This window comes from Leguminivora glycinivorella, chromosome Z (genome assembly GCF_023078275.1).
Source record: "Leguminivora glycinivorella isolate SPB_JAAS2020 chromosome Z, LegGlyc_1.1, whole genome shotgun sequence".
Lineage (NCBI taxonomy): Eukaryota > Metazoa > Arthropoda > Insecta > Lepidoptera > Tortricidae > Leguminivora > Leguminivora glycinivorella.
Window position 1 is genome coordinate 10003474 of NC_062998.1, and position 24955 is coordinate 10028428.

At 39.1% G+C, this 24955-nt stretch overlaps 2 protein-coding genes across 12 annotated transcripts in view; one reads left to right on the forward strand and one right to left on the reverse strand.

Moving 5' to 3' along the window:
• LOC125241849 (ras GTPase-activating protein raskol) overlaps positions 1-24955 on the reverse strand; it is a 217887-nt gene that overhangs the window by 19004 nt on the left and 173928 nt on the right. The window contains exon 2 of one of the 11 annotated variants that reach the window (XM_048150519.1): positions 3417-4548. The exons of the other annotated variants lie outside the window; for them this stretch is intronic. Within the exon in view, the coding sequence (XP_048006476.1) occupies positions 3417-4413 (997 nt within the window). The 5' untranslated portion in view covers positions 4414-4548. The remainder of the gene's footprint in view (positions 1-3416; positions 4549-24955) is intronic. 11 annotated transcript variants of the gene reach the window in all.
• Positions 8580-9522, forward strand: LOC125241850. Its single transcript, XM_048150530.1, has 2 exons — positions 8580-9222; positions 9357-9522. The coding sequence occupies exons 1-2, from the start codon at positions 8647-8649 to the stop codon at positions 9504-9506; spliced, it is 726 nt and encodes a 241-aa protein (XP_048006487.1). The 5' UTR covers positions 8580-8646; the 3' UTR covers positions 9507-9522.

Consider the following 24955-nt stretch of genomic DNA (forward strand, 5'->3'; position numbering starts at 1 on the left):
AGACAATAGACATTAGTCGGCCTCGCGTGGCAGATATGGCCGTGATTGCAAACAAATAGTGTCATACAATGACCACGGCCCGAGAGTCTAACACAACTAACAAGAAAAAACCTTACGGCATCATTAGGTTGCTCTCGTTACATTTCCAAACAAACATTCACAGACGTGATCTAATAAAACGTGCATATTTTGCATTCTAGATAATCTGTTCCTATTGTCTTAGCATATTTATGAAGAGCTTGCAAAATAAACAAGAACGGCACAACAATATGTTGATTAGAACATAATTAACGTACATTAAGTAATTGTAAAAATTTAGATCATCAGAAAATGTGACAAGACTGACAACTTCGCAGCTGAAGGAAAAACGACAGCATCAGACGACTATCAGAAATAAGTATAAAAAGAAAATATCCAATCAAAAAGGAAAACTTCTTTTATTGTACCTCACGAGCCCATTCCTGCAAATCATTCCACGTGCATGTCAGCATGTAACGCTAACCTGACGCTATTCTATTGATTAATAAAAATTTTAGTCCTAAGCCCGGCTAGCTTTCCAGGAATAAATAAATATGTACTTACAATGTAAAAACACTAATAGGTTCGAGATTCTCCTACAGCTGGCATGTCAATGATACGAGTAGGTACCAGGCGCGCTGACGCGCAATGCGTGAAGACATCAACATTGACATAGATATATTATTTTATAATGTATCGCAGACAAGTGACGGTGTTGTATATGGCGTGGCGTGGCGTGGCATCCGCCGGAAGTGGCGTGCACGCAGCCCGTGACCAACGTGTGCCTTTGACAATCGCTTCAGTTTTTGTCATGTGATGCCTTTATTAACCCTTTCGCTGACAGTGCTCCGCCTGTCGATGAACTGTCACTGAGAATCTATACACGGGTACGTCCTTTCTGCGGCAGTGGTTTGGCTGTCGAAGTGTCGACGTAGTGTCAGCGAATGGGTTAAAAGCCTTCTAAATTGATCTTAAACTGGGCCTACAAAATTCTAACTTTATTGTTTTTACTTACTGAGAAAATTACAACTTACAAAAAAAAATATTTATCTAAAATCATGTATTTCGTTCAAAAATATTATTTCCTATTATTCAGTCATCGACGTCATCGTTTTGCATTTTCATAGACTTTAGACTAGTGCTATAATATGACCCGCATCGGTACATAACATTTCATTACTTATTTAAAGATTGGCGGTAGTAATTAACACCATAACTATTAGCACATCGACCACAGTCACTAACTCACTAGACAAGAGTTTAACGTAACCCGAACTTGGAATTCTGGTGAAATTTCTATTTATTTTATGACAACCGGAACACAATCAGTGTTAACGACGTGTTAAGCAAGGAAACGCAAACTCGAAATCGCCGTTATCTGTAAATGATTTCTCACAATAACCTCCGTACAGGTACGGCAGTAAATTTGTATTCAAATGTTGGGAGGTGCCAACAACACGCCGCTAAGCAGGCCTGTGAAGCAACAGATGTTCCGAGGGAGCCATTAGATTTACTACGCCCGCAGACAATAAGGCCGCATATATATAGGACTTTAAATACCACATGGGTCCTTGTTATATTGATAGGGCACTGCCTTTAATATCGCGATGTTATTTGCGCCTGACATGTCATTTGAAAGGCTTACAATATACGAAGCTGACATCCTCAATTAAATTGCCGCAACACTGACAAGCCACCAACTAAAATCGATACATAAAATTAAAGTATTATACGTATCTACATAAAAACGATTTTAAGTCGTCCGCAGTAAATTTCAGTAATGTCATGGCACTTCTGATCAAAGTATTGCCACACCCAAGTTAATTCAGGGACATTGTTACGAAATCGCTATAATATTATACTTAGAAGTATCCACTAACATTTCAAACAATAAACTTACTGTAGCAGTCGTTTTCCCGAATGTAGGTTCGGTTTGATAAAATCGGCGAAACCATTCAGTGTCCGCATTTATTTGACAATTTGCATTCCATAATAAAGCATACGGACTCTTAGTATGCTTCATGTGCAATAATGACAATAATAAAGACGTTTTCAGCTGAAATTTCAACAATAATTCATCCTTATTACAGATGAAACATAAGGACCTTTTAGGTTTGGAACGCCACATAATATCCAACAACACTAAGGCAAGGTATTTAAGATATCTTATCAAAGAAATCGTGCATGGTTTGTTTTAGCAATATATGTTCCGTCGGTTCCAGTAAGGATGGCCAGTGGATGGGTCTCGGGCAGCAATCGCTAATTGCACGGCGCGATAACGTTCCGATAAACGCCCACGAGGAAGCGGTGATAACGACGGCGACGCCTGAATAACTACTGATTTAACACATAATAAACATTTAACATATTTTATCAATATTTTTATTGTTGTTTTAAACTTGGCACGATAAGTACCTATCTGACGACGTTGCTGATTATCAACAAACTCCGGTTGACATTGTTCAGTTGCACCAGTGACGATATCGAACCCGAGCCCTCCATTGCAAAACATTTATGAGATTGTGTTCGCCTACAAATTGAATTGAACGCAATCAATTTACTGATAACCTGATTTAAGAAGAATCAATAAACTAGAACTTAATTTTGGTGCCTTTGTATCAACATTCCTATACCTAAAAACTGTTTAGGTCTATTTCTCGCTGCCTTTTCATAAGTATTTATCCCTCGAATAAAGAACAAGCATTGATGTGTCTCTTTTATATTGAATTTCTTTTAGTTATAGATTAAATAAGTACAGAATTACAAAGCTAAGCACAATAATAAATGGCATCTAAGTCAACAGGTCATAAGTTATTGTCTTCGTTTTTGACCTTTGGCAAGCTATCCGCATTATAATCTTAAATTTGACGAAGGAAACTTAGCATCATACCGTTCCCTGACGTGCAATTAGTGAGCATTGTTTTGCAACGTGACTCGTCAAGAAGCGTAAGACTCGGAAACAGCGGAGTCATTCATATTAAGGTGCTGTTGGGCTGAAGGACGCTTACTAAGCGCACTTCAACCGCTGCTACGCGTTTCTACATAAACATATTTTCAACTCCACTGCTCTGATACATTCACATTACGTAACGGACTGGCATAACGTAAAGTAACTATGTAGTTACTTTCTGTTCACACCGTGAGTATTGTTTGCAGATAAAATACGGAAGACTCTTTGTGAACTCTATCGGCCGAAACCGTTATGAAAACAATTCTTATTAAGATTATTACCTTAATATCGAAGCTAAGCCTATCAAGCGATCACGACTCAATATCTCACTGGTGCAACGAGGTTATCGAGCTATTAAATATTACGCAACTACCAGCGGGCCACGGAGCGTGGCAATAAATAATGTTTCGTTAGTTGTCAAGTTGTGTTTAAAGTCCGAGCAGCTTACCAGAATGCACGGCGACGTCGTCGTCCACGTCCAGGTATCCCCGCCGAACACTGAGAGGACTATTCGCCAGTTGAGCTTCGTGTTTCCTGATCAATGCCCCAATCACATGGCTCTCACCGCCGTTATCGTCCACGAACTTGTCGTAGTTATCCATTAATTCGGCCACTATAGCCTTCTCGTCTGCACATTCTTCTATGTTTCTAGCAGTAACGCTCCTCAGCAAAGAATTGCTCCTCGATAACTTAGTGCTACGTGAGCGTCGGATAAAATTCAAACCAGACATTTTGCCAGGACTCCGACTTGGGCTGTCTGGTGTTATCATAATTTTTGGCGTTTTGAATATAGAAGTTGAGCTGCTGCTTCCTCGTATTGGAGACGTGACGGTAAGATTTTGAGGTAAAGTTTTTGATTTTTCCTTGCCCGGTGTAAGCAGTTTTGGAGAGTCTGGTATCAAAGACAAATTAGAATTTTGCATCGAGTTTTTAGTTCCAATACTAACCGTCGAGTTATTTAATTTATTAGATGACATAGATCCACCCAACGGAGAAAAAAAACGATCATATCTGGGTTCGCACGAGGTTGTACTGCGTAACCTCGGTTTGTGTCTCGACAGGCCGCTCTCAGCTACCAATCTCGGACTCGTGAGGTCTCGGCCTACTCTCACCAGTGTCTCGTTGGAGCTCATTGTAGACGATAAAGGTCGTCGAAATCTGCGTTCCGGGCTGAACACGCTTATGTCGCTTTCGCTTTCCGTCAAGGATGAGTCGCCGCGATACGGCAGTTGTAATCTCCCACTATCAGATAGAATTCTTCTTTTGTTTTTAGTCGGATAAGCCTCTAGGTGTTGTCCTGATAAGAGAGCATCTCTTTCTTGGGGGGTGAGAGGTAAGTAGTTTTCGAAGCTTTCGAATAATGGCACATAAAAGACTGAACGGCGGCGGGTGTTGTCGTCGGAGCTCGCACCGGTGCCGAGGCCGGACGGTGGGACGTGCGCCATGGCAGCGGCTGCGATGAGCTTAACGGAAGCGCGCTGCGTTAGCGCCGCTTGCCCTCAGCGGCGTAGTCTCGTCGAATCATTATTGCAATTCGCTCCGCTAGCAACTATTTCCGTGTCTTCCAGCTTCACAGTTCACTAGCAGGAGAAAAAAATATTTTCCTTAAGTTACAAGTTTTACTGTAGCCCAGTACAGCACTTTAAGAAATAATGTTGGAGTAATAAAGCCCTTTTCAAATAAGAATACTATTGAAAATCTTTTCAACATACCGAGAAGGATTCCTTGAGAGCCTAACGGAGGCTACAAGTAGGTAATAAAGTACAATATTATTGATCGCAGCACTGGGTGCTTTCAATGGGTAGCTAGCTGCACTTATCGAAGAGCGATAAGATTAGTTTTCATAGCCAATACTAGCGCTAAAGCTGAATCATCAACATTAAAACGTGTTGTGGCTAAAAACTTACAAAGCGGCGTACAGGACTATGAAAAGTTAAACAGTTTATATTAGGGCACACGTGTCGAGTTCGCTCATGTCGAAGCAAGGAGTGGCGGTGCCGTGCGAAAGTAATTTTAGCGCCGCGTCGCCTGTAGGATAGGATAGGTCGCATCGCCACGGAGGCATACACCACATTTAGATCACTAACGCACTGGTTAATTTGATTATACTAGTAGGGCTCAGTTTATGAATCGTACTCTTTTTGATGACTTCACATGATTGGTGTGGATGCTTTTGTTCTCCACAAACATCTGGGCATTTTCAGAATTTGGGACCCCCCAATTAGCGTAAGTTGTTAACATAAATTAACTCACTGTCAGTTTTGTGCCGATAATTAAGCATGAACATTCAATAGAAATATTGCTTTTGTGTTAATTACATAAACAATAAGCAATAATCTATACATTTATAACATGAAAAAAAAGATGGTTTTTACACAAATTTTATTCTTAATTGTCACAAAACTTGACATCGAGTTTATTTTCGTTAACAACTGTCACTCATTTTGGGTCCCAATTTCTAAAAAGGCCCATATATTTGATGTCTACCTAGATGTATAGCTAATTAGCTATACAGTCGTTTTAAAAGGATTATTATATACAACTTATATTTTATTTAAAGAGATCACTGAACTAAAAATATACTTGTAAAGTAGAAAAATCAACGATGACAAATCGCCTTAAGGCAAAAGGACAACGACGATGGCAAATTCCCGACCTATCTTCTTCTATTCAAGCAATTCCAAGCGATTAAGAGCGTTATGTGCAGTTTGTTGTTCCCTCGACGCAAGTGTTACAAGATGAGTTATTACAACCGGACGCCACACAGAGGCGATTATTGAACGACTCTCAATTGAGCAGAACGATGCACGCGTGACGAATGAGCAATTCGCAAGCTACCAACTAATCCTGAAATAAGCGAGTACTGAGTATCTATCTCAACCCTGTTACTACGAAATTAGATTATGATGCCAACCTCTCTTGAACAAACCCTATTTAGACATGACATTTTGTCAGATATTATACAACGTTGTTATTATTCTAAATATAAATTAGACGAGCTATCTGAATTATATTAAAACACTGGCGGAATTCGTGTTATTAAAGCAATACCCAGAGAACTTGAAGGAATTCTCGAATTGTAATACTGTATCTAAAGTACGGTGTTTATAACATAACGCGATTAAAATGAAGCATCCTATCCTGGGTTTTTAACGAGCATTATTTTTAGTTCTTATTTCTTTATACCTACGTTAACTAGTTAGTGCATTTTTCAAAATTTTCAACCAAAAGTTTTAACGTACTTGGGGCGTTTAATTAAAATATACTATAATATAATAAACTCATATGTCATATGATTATCTTTGAATACCCTTGATGCTATAAGTAAATGCTCTAAAAAAACTTGTTTTAGAAGAGTCGGGAATCGAGTGCAAAATCCAAAGAACGTATGTATGCAAGAGAGGCAAATAAAACACGATCAAGCTATTCATACCAAGGCTTTTTTCTCATGCTATCGTAATGCCCGTGCCTGGGAATGATAAACGTCTTCGCGCAATTAGGATACCGGCGGCAATGTAAGCATATTTAGACGTATGAACAATAAATACTTAGTTCTAGAGAACGAATATTATAGGTAAAATGTTTCGGTGAATAAGTAAGTAATATCTCATCAAAAACATTAAGTATAACCAGTACCGTGATATTTGATTGATTCATAGATAGAAGCAACTGCTACATAATTAATCACCAGTTATCTGTGACCGCGTTGATATTCGATTTTATTGCGGATTTGATATTTTTCTCATCAATTATCTCTCTGTTTATTTTAATTTTAAGGCTTATAATAAACATGCATTTGTGGCGAGGTTCGTGTACAGCAGGGACACAGATTTGGTATCCTCATCGGCCCTACACTTCATCGGATGTAGTTGAAAAAACGATTTAGCGCATTCGCCTATTAAAGCTCCTCTTAATTTTCCGCTCTAAATTTGGCTTTTCCGCTCTAAATTTGGCTTGGCTCGTTTTTCAGATAGGTCTCGTTTAATTATACACCAGAAAAACCCAGTAAAGGTGATATTTTTAATACAGTCGCTCAAAATGTGCCCGTTTTTTGGCTGTTTAGCGTGCGAGAAGTTGTATTTTACGCACTAGTGCGTAAAAAGTATGCGTTCCATTTTACGACTACTTACCGAGCTATTTTAATATTAGTATATTTTACTAAGACGGAATAAAACTATAAACATACTAATTAAGTGATTAATGTTTAAAACATTGATATTTCATATGTAATTGTTTATTTTTAGTCATATTAATAGTTATTTGTTATACAAGGGGGCAAAGTTGTATTTTAACGCCGAGTGTGGAATTGAAAAACGAGCAAGTGAAAGGATACTATAGTTGAACCACGAGCGAAGCGAGTGGTTCGAGAATAGAATCCTGAACTTGCGAGTTTTTTAACACACGAGAAGTAAAATACATTTGCACCCGAGTGTAACACAAAACTTTTCCCCTCACTATAGCGAGGAAAGTACAATGCAAAAAAATGCGTTTATCACTGCTTCCAGTAGTTCCACAGGTGGTAAATCATCTTTATTACTAGATTCACCTACTTTTATCAATTTTAAAGCAGTTAATTTGACTTTATTCAAGGTCAAATTACTTTACCCACTAGTGGATAAAATGCGTTTTTACCCGCTGGTATTAAAGGACAAAACACGTGTTTCCGAGCTAGTGAGGGGAAAACATAATTTACAAACTGGTTTATACTTTGAAAAAGTGGCTCATAATGAGTCGTGTAAACAGAACGTGAAATGGAACGAAACGCGTCGTCTGTCATATAAAGTAGTGGCGTCTTACCAATGTTACCAACTTAATGCAAGCACGTTCAAAAAACTTAATATGTTACGCGATTTGTCATAATAATTTTTTCAGTACAGATGGTGTTTTTTTTACGCACTAGTGCGAGAAGTGGTTCATTATATGCCAGGTCGAAACTTCGGAGGCTCATCTGTACTGAAAAACGTCGTACGATACACGTGCGAAAAGGAAATTCGTAACTCGTGTCGATTTAAAACACTCCCTTCGGTCGTGTTTTAATTTATCGCCACTCGTTTCGAACTTCCTTTTTTACGCACTCGTATCGTAATGTACTATATGTTATTGTGTGGCAACCCTGCGCTGCTGTCAAACACTTCGCTCAAATCAACTCTCCGTTAATAAAATCCTATTATTACTATTTTAGTGTTTTTTCGGAGTAATTTGTTGCTTAAATCGTCAATTATCGGCATCAATTTAAGCTGATCAAAATACAATAGTGCTTCCTAGCGAAATAAGTGCGAAAATTATCATTATAAAAAGTGCAGTGCGCGTCCCCCGTACCACGACACCGCCTCGGGCAAGGAAGTCGCTATCGCTCGCGCGGCTCGCAATACTAATCTCTGCATTTGATCGTCAAGTTGCGCTTTTGTGGTACAGGGCACCTTCAAAACTACAATGTCACCCAAGATCAAAACAAAGATATGTTCTGGCTGTGATGGGGGAATATCGGACACTAAAAATATGCTGATATGTAAAACGGGAGCCTGTCAAAAGGTCTTTTGCAAACTTTGCATTCCAATTGAACTATCTTTGGCAGAAAAAATGTCTGGACATGCCCAAATTGCAAAGCTACGTCGAAAAGAGGCGGCGATAACTCCTCGACTCCTGTTCGTACGACGCAGTACGATTGTAACGTCACAATGCGTAAACAAAACAAAACGTCTCAACAACTACAGTCTACAACGGGATCGGGACCAGAGGTGGACAAGTCGACGGCGGAACCCGCAATGCCCCAGACACCTTCTCTAGGGACTCCCGGTGATCTGACTGAGCTAACGTCAGAAATAAAACTTTTACGTGGTGACATGTCAAACCTCAGGAACCAACTATCTTCTGCTTTGGACTCCCTGGCTAAGTGCCAAACCCGTATGGATGAAATAAACGGCAAACTCGCAGACACCGAGCGCCGGCTGCAGGCTTTGGAGGACCAGCAATCGCAAAATGTACGCATTAAGGCTACATTACAGGACCTTGAAAACAAGTACAACATGCAAGCACAACTTGCTTTAAGAAATGAAATAGAAATCATCGGTTGCCCAGAAATCAAAAACGAAAATCTACATCACACTACAATGGCCATAGCCACCAAGATTGGTATCAGTGTATCGGAACTAGACATAGACTTTGTTTCAAGAGTGGGACCCATAAGAAAACAATCCAGCAACGAGTCTAGCCAAGCACCACGGCCTGTGATTGTACGTTTTGCCCGCCGGAAGGTAAGAGATGACTTTCTAGTAAAATCAAAAACCCGACGAAATCTGGATACTGCGGATATTATCACAGAATGCACCCCACAGAAACTATACATTAATGAACGACTTACTTACGAAAACCGTCTGTTATTTCGTAGGACCAGAGAGCGGGCGGGCCAGGCAAACTTCAAATACTGTTGGACTCGAAGTGGATTCATCTACACAAGAAAGCGAGACGGTGCAGAGGCCATCAAGATCACCAGCTACGACTGTATCGACCGCGTCTTTGGATCTCCACAGCAGCCTGAACTTGCTTCTAAAGGCTGCCCTGATGGGTAATTGCGCCCTAATTACAAGATTAACTGGTATTTCGTTAATATACTTCTTAGGTTTAGTATATGTCAGCCAAGAAATAGTAACAACTCTTTCTAAACTTAGTTGTATTTATTTTTGTTGTATTTTTAATATTGGAACTTCATTAAAGTGTAGTCAGCATATCAGAAATTCTTCACCATCACACATACTCACTACAAATATATTACACACATCAAAATACACTACTACTTGCCAACCTGTTAAGAAATATGATCCTGGAGCCTCCCTTTCCCTTTGGCTTTGTACTGATACTCCCTTCATGCAGCCGCCGCCACCGAGCTAGACCCGGGGAAGATATTGATGAAACTTTCATGGTAAGTTGCCACTCGGTAGGGACTCCAGAGCTATGCCAAAAGTACCTTAGTCACACACATAACATAAAAATTCTAACATTTAATATTCGGAGCCTACAATGTAATATTTCAAGTTTTTTGGTAACTTTAAAGCGTTTTAATGCAAAGTTTGATTTTATAGTTTTGACTGAATGCTGGCTGAAGGATGGCTTAATGATAGAACAAATAGATGGCTACAATTCCTACCAAACTAAAAATTTTGGTAACCAGGCAAGTGGGGTCGTAGTATATATAAGAGACATTTGGGATGCCCAAGTAAGTGAACCAAAAATTCAAGATGCCGATTGTCTATTGATTGAAGTTCCAAAATGTTTCTCTCTTGTTGGAATCTATCGCTCTCCCTCGGTGAATAATATTGACCCTTTTTTAACTTCGCTAGAAGCTTTTATACAGAGTACTAATAATAATTTGGACCTTATTATAACAGGGGACATAAATATAGACATCATGAAGGCTACGCCCCAATCTTCTGATTATTTATGTCTCATGGCTAGCCTAGGTCTCACTTTAGCTATTAATAAGCCTACAAGAATGGAAGCATGCCTGGATCATTTTTTTGTAAAATCAATAAAATCTTATAAAACAGTGGTTTGTGAAACAGATATTACTGATCATGATATGGTCATACTTTCCTTGTCAAATAAAAATAAATCAGTTCCAATAGAAAGGTCAGTATACAAATTAGATTACAAAGCTATTTTTAAGGAATTAGGTCAAGCGGATTGGGATTCTATCACCAATAGTTCCTCCCCTACTGAAGCTGCTGATACTTTCACTGAATTTTTGACTAAAATTATTCAAAATAATTCGACCAAAAGATCAATCAGTCGCTCCAAATTTAATATAAAACCTTGGATGACCCCGGGATTAATCCGATGCTCCAGACATAAGGACCGATTGCATTTAATAAGCCGCAAAAACCCAAGTGACCTTAATGCCAAATTAATTTACACGCGTTATAGAAATTTTTATATAACACTTATTCGAAAACTACGAACCGAGTATGAGCACAATCTAGTTAATGAAAATCGCAATGACCCTAAACAACTGTGGAAAACTATTAAACAAATAATACAAATCCCGAAAGATAATGGAACCCCTGGCTATGCCACAATAAAATCCACTGTACTAGACTCACTGAATCATATAAATAATTATTTTGCGACCATTGGTCAATCACTCGCAAATAGTATCCTAGCAAATTGTGGAGTAACTGAAGCGGCCCTTGCATCAAAAATCAAAATACCCGCATCACCATCAAAATCCTTCTTTTTGTCCCCCACTAACATACAGGAAGTAGAAAGTATAATCATGAGCCTTAAATCGAGTGGTGCTACAGGAATAGATGGAATAAGCAATCAGTTCCTGAAGCGCGCAAAAGACCACATAGTTAAGCCTCTCACAACCATATGTAATCTTAGTCTGGAGCATGGTTCTTTCCCAGATACCTGGAAAACGGCAGCTATAGTACCTATTTTTAAATGTGGAGCAAAGGATAACGTAGGTAACTACAGACCAATATCACTTTTGTCAAGCTGCTCAAAAGTGCTAGAAAAATTAGTTAACAAAAGGCTTATCAACTTCCTAAACTCAGAAGGCCTGCTGTCTGAAAGGCAATTTGGATTCAGACAAGGCAAATCGACTGAAGATGCTGTCTCCCTCTTTTCCAAACTGGTCAGTGCATACTTGGATAAGGGTAATCCGTGTATTGGAGTTTTCTTAGACCTATCCAAGGCTTTCGATACAGTGTCAATTCCTATTCTACTACAGAAACTCGAGCGCCTTGGAATTAGAGGAGTAGCCCTATCATGGTTTAGTAGTTACCTGACTGACAGACGTCAATGTACAAAGCTTGGAAACACGTTAAGTGAGTCAAAACCAGTTGCTTTTGGAGTCCCTCAAGGGAGTATCCTAGGTCCAACACTTTTTATAGCATATTTAAATGATATCACAAGTAATCCCTTAGTTAACGCAGATATCATTTGCTACGCAGATGATACTGCAATACTATTTCACGGTAATTCTTGGCCACAATGTTTAGATTTTGCTCGTTGTGGTATTAGTTCAATTTATAGTTGGCTAAAAAGTAATCTGCTAACTCTCAATTCCGCTAAAACGAAATTTCTCTGTTTTCACAAAACCGCTGCCTCAGTGCCCAAAATAATCCCCGAGTTAAAGATTCATGATCCTAACTGCCATCAAGATTCGAAGTCTTGTAACTGTTGTACAATTGAACGATCGTCGTCAATAAAGTACTTAGGCGTCACTCTAGACGAAAAGCTTAATTTTTCTTACCATATTGAATCCGTGTCGACTAGAGTAAGAAAACTCATTTATGTGATGAAGAGGCTAAGGGATGTCACTGACAAGAAACTACTGAAAATCATATACATTGCACTTTGTCAGCCAATCTTAACTTACTGTATCACCGTTTGGGGAGGTGCAACTAGCTCAGCAATGATCACCTTGGAAAGGGCACAGAGATTTTTACTTAAGACAGCCCTTAAAAAACCCAGGCTGTATCGTACAGTTGACGTATATAAGGACATGGATGTGCTCAGTATCCGTAAACTTGCGATCCTTAGGTTAACAATGGTAATGCACCGTGAATTAATAAAGTCAGATTATCGCACCTCTAATAATAAGCGTGTTTTTAAATTACCCATCCCTAGGACAAGAACTGCTTTCGCAAAAAGGTTTCAAAACTTTCTCTTGCCACACTTATATAATAAAGTAAACATAAAATGTGACATCAAAAACTGTACTGCTAACAAAGCTAAACACATAGTCACTTCTTGGATTAAAGATCTTAGTTATAATGACACAGAACAACTTATGAAAACTAATGGTTGGTAAAGGGTACATTGTATCAATAGGCTTTGATATTATATTTTTATAATTAACTTGTGTTTTCCTATTTGGCCCACAGACACTTACACACACACACACACACACACACACACACACCTTATATACAAGTCATTCACTCCTGCTGACTACAAATATACAATAAATATTATTTAATTAAATGTGTTAACACTAGTAAAATCGAAAATTCGTTACTGAACTATACTGTGATTAACCGTGTTACCCTTGTTAAGTCTGGTTAGCTTTAGTCTTAAATAATTTTTAGTCATTAGAATTGTTTCTTCAGCGTAGGAAAAGTAAATGTAATATGTAAATGGTAATGTTTGGACTGACTCCACGAGACAGGCCTAGCCTAGTGTGGTGGTCAAAGGTAAAATCTTTTGTAACACTTTTTGGCAAATAAACTATTTTTATTTTTTTTTATTTTTTTATTATTTGCAATACTTCGAGGCTAATGGTCGATTGATTTAAAATGTAGGTATGTATTAAACAATCGTCCCAAATCGTAAATGTTCATGTTTTTTATGGCATACAATGACATAAATAAATTGTGTTGGATGGATAGCAAAATCGAAAATATGAACGCAACTTGCGTTCATATTTTCGAAAAGCTTGAATTTTCAAAAAATGGGTCAATGTCACTGCGAAAATTGGGAGTTCGGATTGTTTATCGTTTTATTTCGTTGTAGTGTTTTTTCGCAACTGTATTAAAAAACGTCGTTCGTCACACGTGCGAGAATGTCATTCTTCTCGCACTTATAACGAAATGTACTATTTATACGGCGGATACGGCCTCTTTTACTATGATACTATGTAATATCGATAAATGATAATTATAAAAAACTTGTACTACACTATTTAACAGCAATCAAGTACATAATTGTCACTAAACTCATTATATTTATTTTAGAAAGTATTACATTTATTAAATCACTCCATACTCCAGTAAAACGAGAAAACTAGTGATCATGCTAACGCAATAAACATACCGCAAGAAAGTACAAATGTTATATTTACGATCATTACGTCGTATCGTGTTTCTGAAAAAAGGCAAGAGACCGCATCTATAAATAAACAACTTATTACGTAAGTACATCGTTACAATCTGTGCAAACACATCCTAACTTTTCAGAGTACAAAAATGTTAATGAAACATCTAAAACATCTAAACTTTGTTATGTTTACGTAACAATTTCTAGATAATAGCTACGTTGGTATTTGAGAAAGACATTTCCGTCAAGATTAGAGGCAAGCCGGCGCCAAACGTGGTTTGAAACTAAAACATAGTTGCGAAACTTTCCTATAAGCTCTCGGAAGGCAATTTCAACCGCAGGCCCACTGAATAGCATGAAACCGCAGAGATTGCGACACTAACAATAAATCGTTTAATAACGAAAGTCGATCGCTCATCAAGAAGCGTCGGTTCCACGATATCGATTTATATGGATTGTACATATCTCATATGATACGGGTCAAACGTTTTCTACTCTGCAAAATGATGATGTACCTATATGAATCGGCACCATTCGAAGGAAGTAATATCTAATCTATGCCTTGGTTATTTTAAAGTGCACCTAGTCAGTCATAATCTCAGCTCAAACCAAACCTCCTGGCAAGCGTTGAATAATCGATACTAACACGAACAAGAAACTTTTGCTAAACTACAAACTACATGGCCTATAAGGGCTTTCCACAGCATTACATAATATATAATACTATATCTTCGCTCGCGTTAAATTCTAATATTGCGGAATTCTCCATACAAACTTCCACCCTCCATTTTAGGGAAGTGTCACTATGTCACTCTCCATCCCTTCAACTATCTCTACTTAAAAAATCACGTCAATTCGTCGCTACGTTTTGCCGTGAAAGACGGACAAACAGACAGACACACACACTTTCCCATTTATAATATTAATAAGTAATATAAGTAATAAGTATGGACCAGGTACACTAACTTTAATTAAATCTGAAATAATTTTGCAATTAATATACCTAGGCAAAATTAAAATGGACATAGAAAGTTAATAAAACAAATGTTTAACGCAGGTCATTAATACCTTTATGATATTATAAAACAGGCTTTGGCAACTTTTATGAGTGCGGACGGGAGTAATTAATCATTGTGTAGGCAGAGAGATCATAGCAGCAGAAATATATTTTTTCGCATCATTAACAATTTGCTGTAGTTTTATCCTCGTAATAACATCATCAAATTTTACAAACAGAAGCCCACGAAACAATCATATTCCTTGAAATTTCGTTAGTAACAAGTAACAATAGTGCATATGAGTAAGTAAAGTACTAATATGGAGTAGAGCGTATACACGAACTGACAGAGGTTGGTTTGGTCACAAGTTCTGTTATCACGACACAGGCGTAACGAAACAAATATTTCTAAAGTTTTACTAAGATAACTCGGTACATACATTACATTAGCTATTGATTAGGCAGCTCAAACAAGAATTGAATGAAAGCCACAATTACCAATTATGTAGGTACCTAGGTTACTGATCAAACAATAAACATGTACATGTCGTTACATAGTTTCACAGATAAAAATATGTAAGATAAATGATGTTGGTAAGTAATTTCAATAAAAAATGTTCAGCAAAATGCAGATAAGGTCAAGAACACAGTAGGTAAATATGTAGAAAAATGAGAAAGCTGTGTAGCGTTTTGAGTCGCTTTAATAGGTACACGAGACGGAGGCGGTTGGAGCGGATATGCTTTTAAGACTTCCTCGGTCGCCGACTAGAGATGTGAGATTCCTAGCCACAGATACGGGTTTGTCGGCCGGACCGCGCGGCTTGTGGGCTCATGTGTACACTGTCACACCGAATACGGTCACTCTCAACTATCATCTAAGCGATCGAGGAGATTTTCTCATGGAATTACGTGCACTAAATAATAATGCCTACGACGCATAAAAACCAGATCATCGGATAACGATGCGATTTATTTGAAGAACTTCCCAGTTTAACCAATCATAGTCGAAATAGAAAGTTTACTATTCAATTAGTCTAATGACTTGAGTATCGGCATAAAGATGCAGCGACTAGCTCGGTAACTAGTCAGCCAAGCGGTATTTATACCGAGGATCAGAGTCGTCAATATGTCGGACTCTACCATTTACATAACTTTACCGGGAAACGGTACATAATTACTTATGAGGGATCGTGGTTGAAATGGGAATCTGCAATCTCTATTACTCCTTAGATAAATATCTCGTTTAAGTAAAAGTAAATATAAGTAGGTATCTAATACAATTTAAGTAAATAGAGAAGGTTTTATGAGTACTTATTATCTGACATCGTAAACATGCGCCTTGTACTTTAATTACTGGACAAAATAACAACAGGAATAAATCGTTGTGACATACGATCATACCTATTCATTTTAGCTAATTTGGCTACGAAATCCTCAATAGTCATTATTGCCATTAATGAGGTAAGGTTTTCATTATTAGGTATGTACTTAAGTCACATCACTAGTCATTGAGACTATGTTTCGTAAAAAATAAACATTAAATTTTAAACACATTAAACTAGAAGGTGCACTATGTAGTTTAGATAATCTCACAGCGCTACACAACTTTGCGTATTCTCTTTAAAATTTGAAAAGGTAAAGTTCAACTAAAACTCAATGGCAAGACACCTCACCGTACACCTAGACCCCGATTAACGGACCCGGTATTTCAGGAAAACACTAACCATAGCGTTAGCAGACCATTTACCGTCAGCGAACTCACAACTGCTATTAAAAACATGAAAACTGGAAAAGCGTCAGGCCTGGATGATCTCACAGTGGAACAACTCAAACATCTGGGACCTGTGGCGACGTCCTGGCTGCTGGCCCTCTTTAACGACAGTTTAGTGACACTCAACATACCCAAAGTGTGGCGTAAGTCAAAAATAGTCGCGCTGTTGAAGCCTGGAAAACTCCCTGACGACGCCAAAAGCTACCGCCCTATTTCCTTACTATGCCACACCTACAAGCTGTTCGAGCGCCTACTGCTTAACCGGCTGACACAAGTAGTAGATCCAATCCTCATCGATGAACAAGCGGGCTTTCGCCCTGGAAAGTCATGTACGAGCCAGACACTAAAACTGACGCAACACATTGAGGACGGTTTCGAGCTTGGCATGGTCACGGGCGTGGCGTTTGTCGATCTATCAGCAGCCTACGACACCGTGAACATTAAAACCTTACTCGCTAAAGTTGCAAACGTCACCCAAGACGAAGGCTTCGTTCGTGTACTCGGAGAGCTACTACGGAACCGCTGTTTCCAGGTCCATCTAAACGCAGGAAAAAGCCGCTGGCGGCGCCAGAAGAACGGGCTTCCCCAAGGCAGCGTGCTAGCGCCAATCCTGTTCAACATATACACAAACGACCAGCCAAGCCCAGCAGGCACCCAACGTTTCCTCTACGCGGACGATCTAGCGCTAGCAGCTCAGAGTCGTTCCTTTGAGGATGTAGAAAAAACCTTAACCGTGGCATTAGAACAACTTGGCACTTACTACAGGGCTAACTGCCTCCGGCCCAACCCAAGTAAAACTCAGACTTGTGCGTTCCACCTGCGCAACCACCATGCAAATAGGCCTCTACATATCAAATGGGACGGAGCGACGCTTGAGCACTGCCCGCACCCGCGTTATCTGGGAATAACGCTGGACAGAGCGTTAACCTACAAGGCACACTGTACTAACACTCGCATGAAAGTTAGCGCGCGGAATAACTTGCTACGTAGGCTAACCTCAACAAGCTGGGGCGCATCTGCACATACTTTACGTACCACCGGCCTGGCTCTGTGCTTCTCTGCGGGCGAATTTGCATGTCCAGTCTGGCACCGATCCCCACATGCTAGCCTCGTTACCACCGCACTTAACGACACCTGCCGTGCCATCACAGGCTGTCTCAAACCGACCCCGCTCAACAAGCTGTACCCGCTAGCTGGTGTGGCACCTCCCGATGTCCGTAGAGAGGTGTCCTGCGCCGTCGAAAAACACAAACAGGAGAACGACCAGCGCCACCCCTTATATGGATATATCCCGCCTGCTGCCCGTCTTAAAAGCCGCAGAAGCTTCATGCGGAACACCAGCCCCTTGCGGGGCGAGCCGTCTGATGTGCGCCGCTCGCTGTGGCAGACCCGTTGCCCTCCACCAGACGTATACGTGCAAGCCTCTGAGCAACTACCGCCTGGCCATAAAGAACCTTGGCCAACTTGGAAGTCCTTAAACAGGCTCAGGTCCCAAGTTGGTCGCTGTAAGCAAAACATGGCCAAATGGGGATTGCTCCGCAGCCCTTCGACCCAATGCACCTGCGACACAGCGCCGCAAACCATGGCGCACCTACTGGCTTGCCCCGCGTGCCCGCATCACTGCTCGGAGCTCGACCTGAGAGACGCTACACCCAGGGCTGTTAATGCTGCTGCCTATTGGGCATCTACTGTATAAGAAAGGAACCTCGACACGATAAGAAGAAGAAGAACTAAACAAATATCAGGAATATGTGTCATCAACCCTCGGGATATAGGGCAGGCGGAGAGGTCACGATAAAAGCTATTAGTTACCACACAAGTCTTCTGTGAGTCACCAAAACGGGGGCAAGAGTGCTCACTCAAACCACGAGTTGTCTAATCTCTTTGTACCTCGGCTTTTCAAAAACATCTCGTTATAAGGATGCAACTGTTCGTTGTGTTCTTTTCTTAATAAATATCTTGATAATATTTTCATGTATCACCAGTCAAACTTATATTAAGTATGTCATGTAATTATGCATAGAATGCGTAGATAAAAAGTAAAAAATCCGCGTAATGCCTTTAGAATGAAGTTAGCCGCAGTGCGGTGTTTTTGCCTTGTGCAATCACAATTCTCCACGCGGTGCGTGAACAAGTGCTAAGAAAATTCTGTGGCTGAATTGATCAAATAGGAATTCTCGGTGTCGGAAATAATGCCCTTACTTTCTTTTGCATAGATTACAAAAGTACCTACATACTCGTATATTTCAAAAAGTTTTTTTTTCTGTTCGTTTACTTACCACGCTTAATTAGTTACGATTACACTCACTGCGCTTCCCTAAACAAGGTCAAATGACTCACACCTTTACGAGAAACGCAGACTTAAAAGTCTGCCAATTACCAGTACAGAATATTTCTCTTCTGTTTACTATAAAAGGTGACTTTTATCTGCTTAAGAGTCGCAATGTGATTAGTCTTTAATACTGCTTTAGCGAGGACGGGACTAGCACGGACCTGAATCCTACAGCATTGTTAACTGTTTAATTTTCGGTCGAAGTCGTGATCGTGACTGACTTGGCGAAGCTCGCAAGCAGGAGTAAGTTGTAGTACGTTCACTAGCAAGGTCAGGACCAGACGGTGAGTCGACGTTAATGTGGCTACACTAGCTACTGATTTGAATAATCGAGCATCGAATCAGCGCTTGAAAGGTCAATATCGTCATAACTGGACGCCACCAGTCTATTAGTAGTAGTTAGAAGGCCTTGATTTTAAACAAACATTACCTACAGCTGATTCAAAACAACAAAACAATGCACCACATAATGACTTGAGTTTATACTCAATTGCTATTTGAAAGACAAATATGAATGTAATGTCAAAAATTACTACAATCACAAAATACAGACGACTGGGTAGATTCGTCTGAATAATTTGTGACAGTACAATGAGGGCGGAAACGTTCATTAACTAATTAACAATTTATGAAGGCCATCAATTAATGAACATGGCAAATTTTAATCCTTTGTGGACACGCAGTTGCAGTTGCAAATTCGTAACAATTCCGTTTTAGGCAATCGGAAATTTCTGTCGAATTACGATACAACAATTATAGCTTTAATGGTTGTCAAGCAAAGACGCAAAATTCTGCGCTATTAAATAAAACAAACATGTAAAAAATAAGGGCTTCCCAAAAGGTAATCGGTGATTATAGCTCCCCGGTCTGATGGTTCGCATAAGATGTATTAAAACAAGTCTGATTTGCCAATTAGTTATATAATATGTATTCACTTTTAGATTTTAAGTTATTTAATGTAAGAAAATGTGTGTCGGCGACGACCTCGCGCTCACGGCATTCTGATTTAGTGCCTTGACCAGTGACCACATAGACAGTTAAAAGTTTACTTATATCAACATCATAAGCTATGATCAAGCTCTTTCTTACATGACATGACCAATTCAATATTAACGAAAACTGAAATGTGTGAAGTTTGAATTATTCATACCTAAGTTAAAAAATCTAGTTAGAAGTTCGCAATGGTGCAGCTTTCACGATGAATCAACAGTCGGGGCGATTAGCGTCAGTGAAGTGACTCACCTTACTGGCCACACTGCCCAAAATTTAATTCATTATAAAGATATCAAATCTAAACGCTACTTAATGTACGACACGATTGTTCACTTTATATTGTTTATTAGGTAATTATGCCTGGGAACGCAATAAATTGGAGTCCGCATAATATTACATTAAACTTTGGTTCCAGCAACAGCTAATACGGAGGCAGTTTAAGAAACATATTGACTTCTCTCAAGTTATATAATTTCCAAGAGAAGTAGGCATATTTAATTGATTTAAGTAGGAACACTCTACCTCATTATTTGATTTATAATATTTTGTATAGAAGTACGAATATGTAGTAGGTACTTAATACACATAAACATAAATATTAGTTCCTTTAGCGTAAAGCCTCCGCCACACATAAAGCGTTTTGATAGCGTAGCGTTAGCAGAGCGCAATGACAGCGGTGCGCCGGCGGAACGCTGGCGTTCCGCTCGCAATCAGCGCGCATTCCGCTCGCAATCCGCGCTCGATAGTTCCCGCCGGCGTCCGCTGGGCGCAACGCCAGCGTTCGTCCGGCGCACCGCTACCAATGCGCTCCGCTGACGCTCCGCTAACGCTCCGCCTACGCTCTCAAAACGCGCATGTGTTAAGTGTTTCAATTGTTTCAGAAAATAAAATAAAAATTGGCACTGAAACATTACAAAATATAGTTTAAAAAGTTGAGGGACAAGTACCCTAGTGCATTTACACAAAACAATTAAGTTTAATTTGTCCCTATACAGTATCCAGTAAATGTCACATTGATAACCCATGTTTCCTGTTTAGCCGTTTTGTCTGCTACCATCCAATAAACTTGTTAATCATTTTAGGTCATCACCCTAAATCAAAATATTGCATTGTTTTTATGTATATGGCACTTGAACATAAAAACGTCTAGTAGATACACTAGTTAGGTATTATACACAGTAAAGTTAGAAAACTGTTTTTTAAAGACTACGTATACATAATAAAAAAGTAAGTATTAAATATTTATAGTATTTGACCAAGCCTGCTACATACAAAATTGAAGTATAAAGTGTGTCTAAATTAAACAAAACCGTGAAAATTGAATCGAGCATGAAGCGCAGACAATTATACATCATGCTCATCTACAGCGATAATGCAATACACGCCTTTTTTATAATACCTGGCCAACTCTTTTGTATATAAATAATATCTTTAATATTTACAAAATTTTGATTAGAGCTTATCTTTAATTATTTTATACGACGGCTGGTCGACCACCTTGTCACCTATAAGAGTGGATAAAATAAAACAAAACCGCTTGTAGAGAATAGGCGGCCGGATATATTTTTTTTTTTATACCACGTCGGTGGCAAACAGGTATACGGCCCGCCTGATGGAAAGCGGTCACCGCAACCTATGGACGCCCGCAACTCAAGGGGTGTCACGTGCGCGTTGCCGACCCATTAGAAACTTGTACACTCCTTTTTTGAAGGACCCCATACTGTAGTTCATCGGGAATACCTCGACAGGGAGCTCATTCCACAGCCGGAGCGTTCGTGGGAGGAAATTCCTCTGAAACCGATAAATGGACCGATGGATATAAAGCATTTTTGCCCCAGCAGAAAGAAAAACGCTTCGCTTCTATCGGTGAATAACTGTATCTAATGTGCATAGGTACAACAAGACATTATTAGGTTTGTTTGTTAGAGATATAATATTTCAAGATAGAAAGGCAGGTAAATCCAGTTCAGTTACAAAAAAAGCTTACGATAAAGGCGGAAATGGGAATTGATGTTTATCCATCAAGTCATTGCGGCCGTCGGTTATAACTTATACACTAAATACATGTTCAAAAATCCCTAAGAGCAAGAGAGAAAGGCGAATTCAAATCACCTGCTTAGTATGTAAAGCGACACCTGCCGACAGATGGTGTACAAAAAACACGCCCCTTCCTTGCCTGGTTCGGGGACTCGGACCAACGAACAATCAGATTAATACAAAACTCGACAACTGTTTCGCAAAAACAACCTGTTACTAAATTCAGCAGGAACAACTGACGTAAATATAAACACAACACAAAAGATTTCGAACCATTGACCCACAGATTTCATACACGATAAACGGAATTACGTAAAGTAAAGGATATCGAAAAATGGAGAAGCACAAGCCGAGTCCGGTTTGGCGGAGCGCGGCCGCTCACAGGCCTGGAATGTGACCCAGACCTCGATGGGGACTCGCTGCGGTGACTCACACCAACGGAATACTATTTTTTCTCAAACAACAGTTTGGCGGCGAAGCCGACTACAATCCTTCTGTTTAGAAAGTACGGGCGCGTGGGTGGATAAAGGATTATACTCCACGACACCCACTGCCCACTACTTTTTTATCATATACACACATCATCCCACGATACCACATGCCTAGGTAGGTATATCAAGGATTATATAAAACGCATTTCAATGTTATATTCGGAGACAAAGTTACCTAATGCCTTAAGGCAATTTCATTAGGACTATAATGTAGTTAGTAAATACTCAGTTAGTGTACGACAAACTAATCAGAGTTCGTTGTAAAATTAAAGCCTGAAAAGCCTCATTATTGTAAGAATGCATGTTGAGATAGCGATAGGGGTTTTAGGAACAGGACTAGCTTCTAGCGTCCAAGTTCCATGCCCAATAAGTAATGGTGATTAAGCAAATTAGAAAATAGACGATTCATATTCCAGGCAATTTCTGCTGTCAAGTATAATAAGCGAATAGGAAGATAATGACATCCTCGGTTCGGTAGCCTTGTTCGCATTGCCGAAAGACGACAATTTGTTCCGTCGAACTATTTTCCTAAACACCATCCGTATCTAATGGTAACCTTAACGCACATTTTGTATAAGTACAGTGTCAAAGAATAAAATAAAATACGTTCGAATTTGCAGGACAGAATATAGTTTAAACTGCGATTACGATACAGAATCATGATCGGATGTTTCAAGATATTTTTGGTTGAAGAATTAACGTTCAATTAAATTATAATAAGTATCTATCTAGTATCTAGCCTGTTCATTCCACTATCCACGTTTCGTCACTGGACGTCCATGCGTGGGGTCCATGCGTTCATGGTTTATAATTATATTAGTAAACTGCTTCATCAATGAATTCGCTTGTGTTTCTGCTTCAGAGAAACACCCTATATCTACATAAGGTAAAATACCCCATAATGGACGGTGATGCCATTATGGACAAAAAAACACAAATCCTTAAAAATAAGTATCTAAAATAAGTTTCTAAAAACTGACGGCTATGTACCATAAACTAGAGTTGTAGAGCTGTTTCATTTTGAAGTTTCAATTAATTCGGTTATTTCTGAAGGATTTGGAGGCAAGATAAAATTCACCAGTTTACTGAAAAAAATATCAAGACGAATTCTTAGTAATGTTGCTAAGAGAGATGAGTTCATGTATAAAATAATAAAAAAATAACGCACGGTGTAATATTGAATGCGTTTTACTTACTGCATTAAGCATGAGATAAGGTATAAAACATACTAGTTTGTTGCTCCAAAGATATAAAGAAATGACGTTATTTTGCGAGTGTCCATTACTGGACCCGAAAAACTGCCTACCTCCTATGATGGACAAGGAACAATTTACAAAAGCAAAATTTACAAGAAACAATCCTATGTTAAAATAACCCAAACTAATTGTATTTATGGTGTATAAAATTGACTAATTGCGTATCAGTTGGCTTTAAAAGTAAAATTTTAAACTTATTTCACTGTCCATAATGGGGGATCCATTACTGGAGAACTGCCGTCCATAATTGGAGAAAAAACACCTAGTTTTAATTTGTTAACTATGAAGAAACCAATAGGAGTATCTATTCTGCAATACGCTTGAAATGTAGAAGAAGGATAGGACATTCAAGATTTAACACGCTTGGCGGTAGAATTTTTACATTTATCAGTGAAATATCAAAAACAGGCGAATTTTTTTCTTAAACTGTCCATGATTGGGTCCGTCACCTTAAGTTTCAAGTTAAGAGAGAATAAGCTACTTCAGTAAGAAACAACTTCCTGTTGGCCCCGTCACCACCGCGTCATATTCTTGCTTGCAGAAATCACAAGAAAGGACTTTACTTAGAACTACGATTGGAGAGTCCGCATCAATTCATGACTGAAATTACTATGTACATATATGTATTACCTAGTCATACAGTAGTCATATTTTAAGGTAAGGTGTAAGTTAACAATTTTACTAAGAATGGTTCTCGCATATGTCAAAACTGTCAAAAGGGAGTCAAGGGGCATTATGTTTTTGTAACAATACTGTAGTCAGTAAGCCTGCTGCGCAACAAGTTGGGACCGGCACGTGCATTGCTTCATGCTTGGATTAAATTCTCGTTCATTATCATTACCACCCCACGCAGAGGGGTGTCCAGTTCAATGTCACGTAGACTTACACAAAACTACTAATACTAACAATGTTTTCTAAAGAATATGTGAGGGTATGAACACCCTTTCGGTCTACTAACTTATAGTTGCACCTATTTCTAAGGAACGGGGTGCACAAATGCACACGGTTGACACGGTGTAACAAGTTGCCTATGATAATAAACTTATACATTTAACTGCTAAGTTTATATGATGTCCAACTTGCTTTAGGAATGAAATGAAAGTTTATCAGACTAGAGTCAAACGTATACCGAGTTACAGACGAAAGACATTGAACGTTCGATGTCAACACGAAATTGGGCAAATAGATAAGATATAGTAGTCGTACATGAAACAACTGCGTTAGATTCTAAACTATTTCTTTTATAGCTATTTTAAATTCAAGGAATAGATAAATAGTATGACTGCTTACTT

What these genes read in the sequence shown, in the direction of transcription:
- LOC125241850 (XM_048150530.1), top strand. Translation starts at nt 8,647, where the DNA reads ATGCGTAAACAAAACAAAACGTCTCAACAACTACAGTCTACAACGGGA. An exon ending in TACGTTTTGCCCGCCGGAAG is followed by an intron (nt 9,223 to 9,356) that starts GTAAGAGATGAC and finishes GTTATTTCGTAG; the next exon opens with GACCAGAGAGCGGGCGGGCC.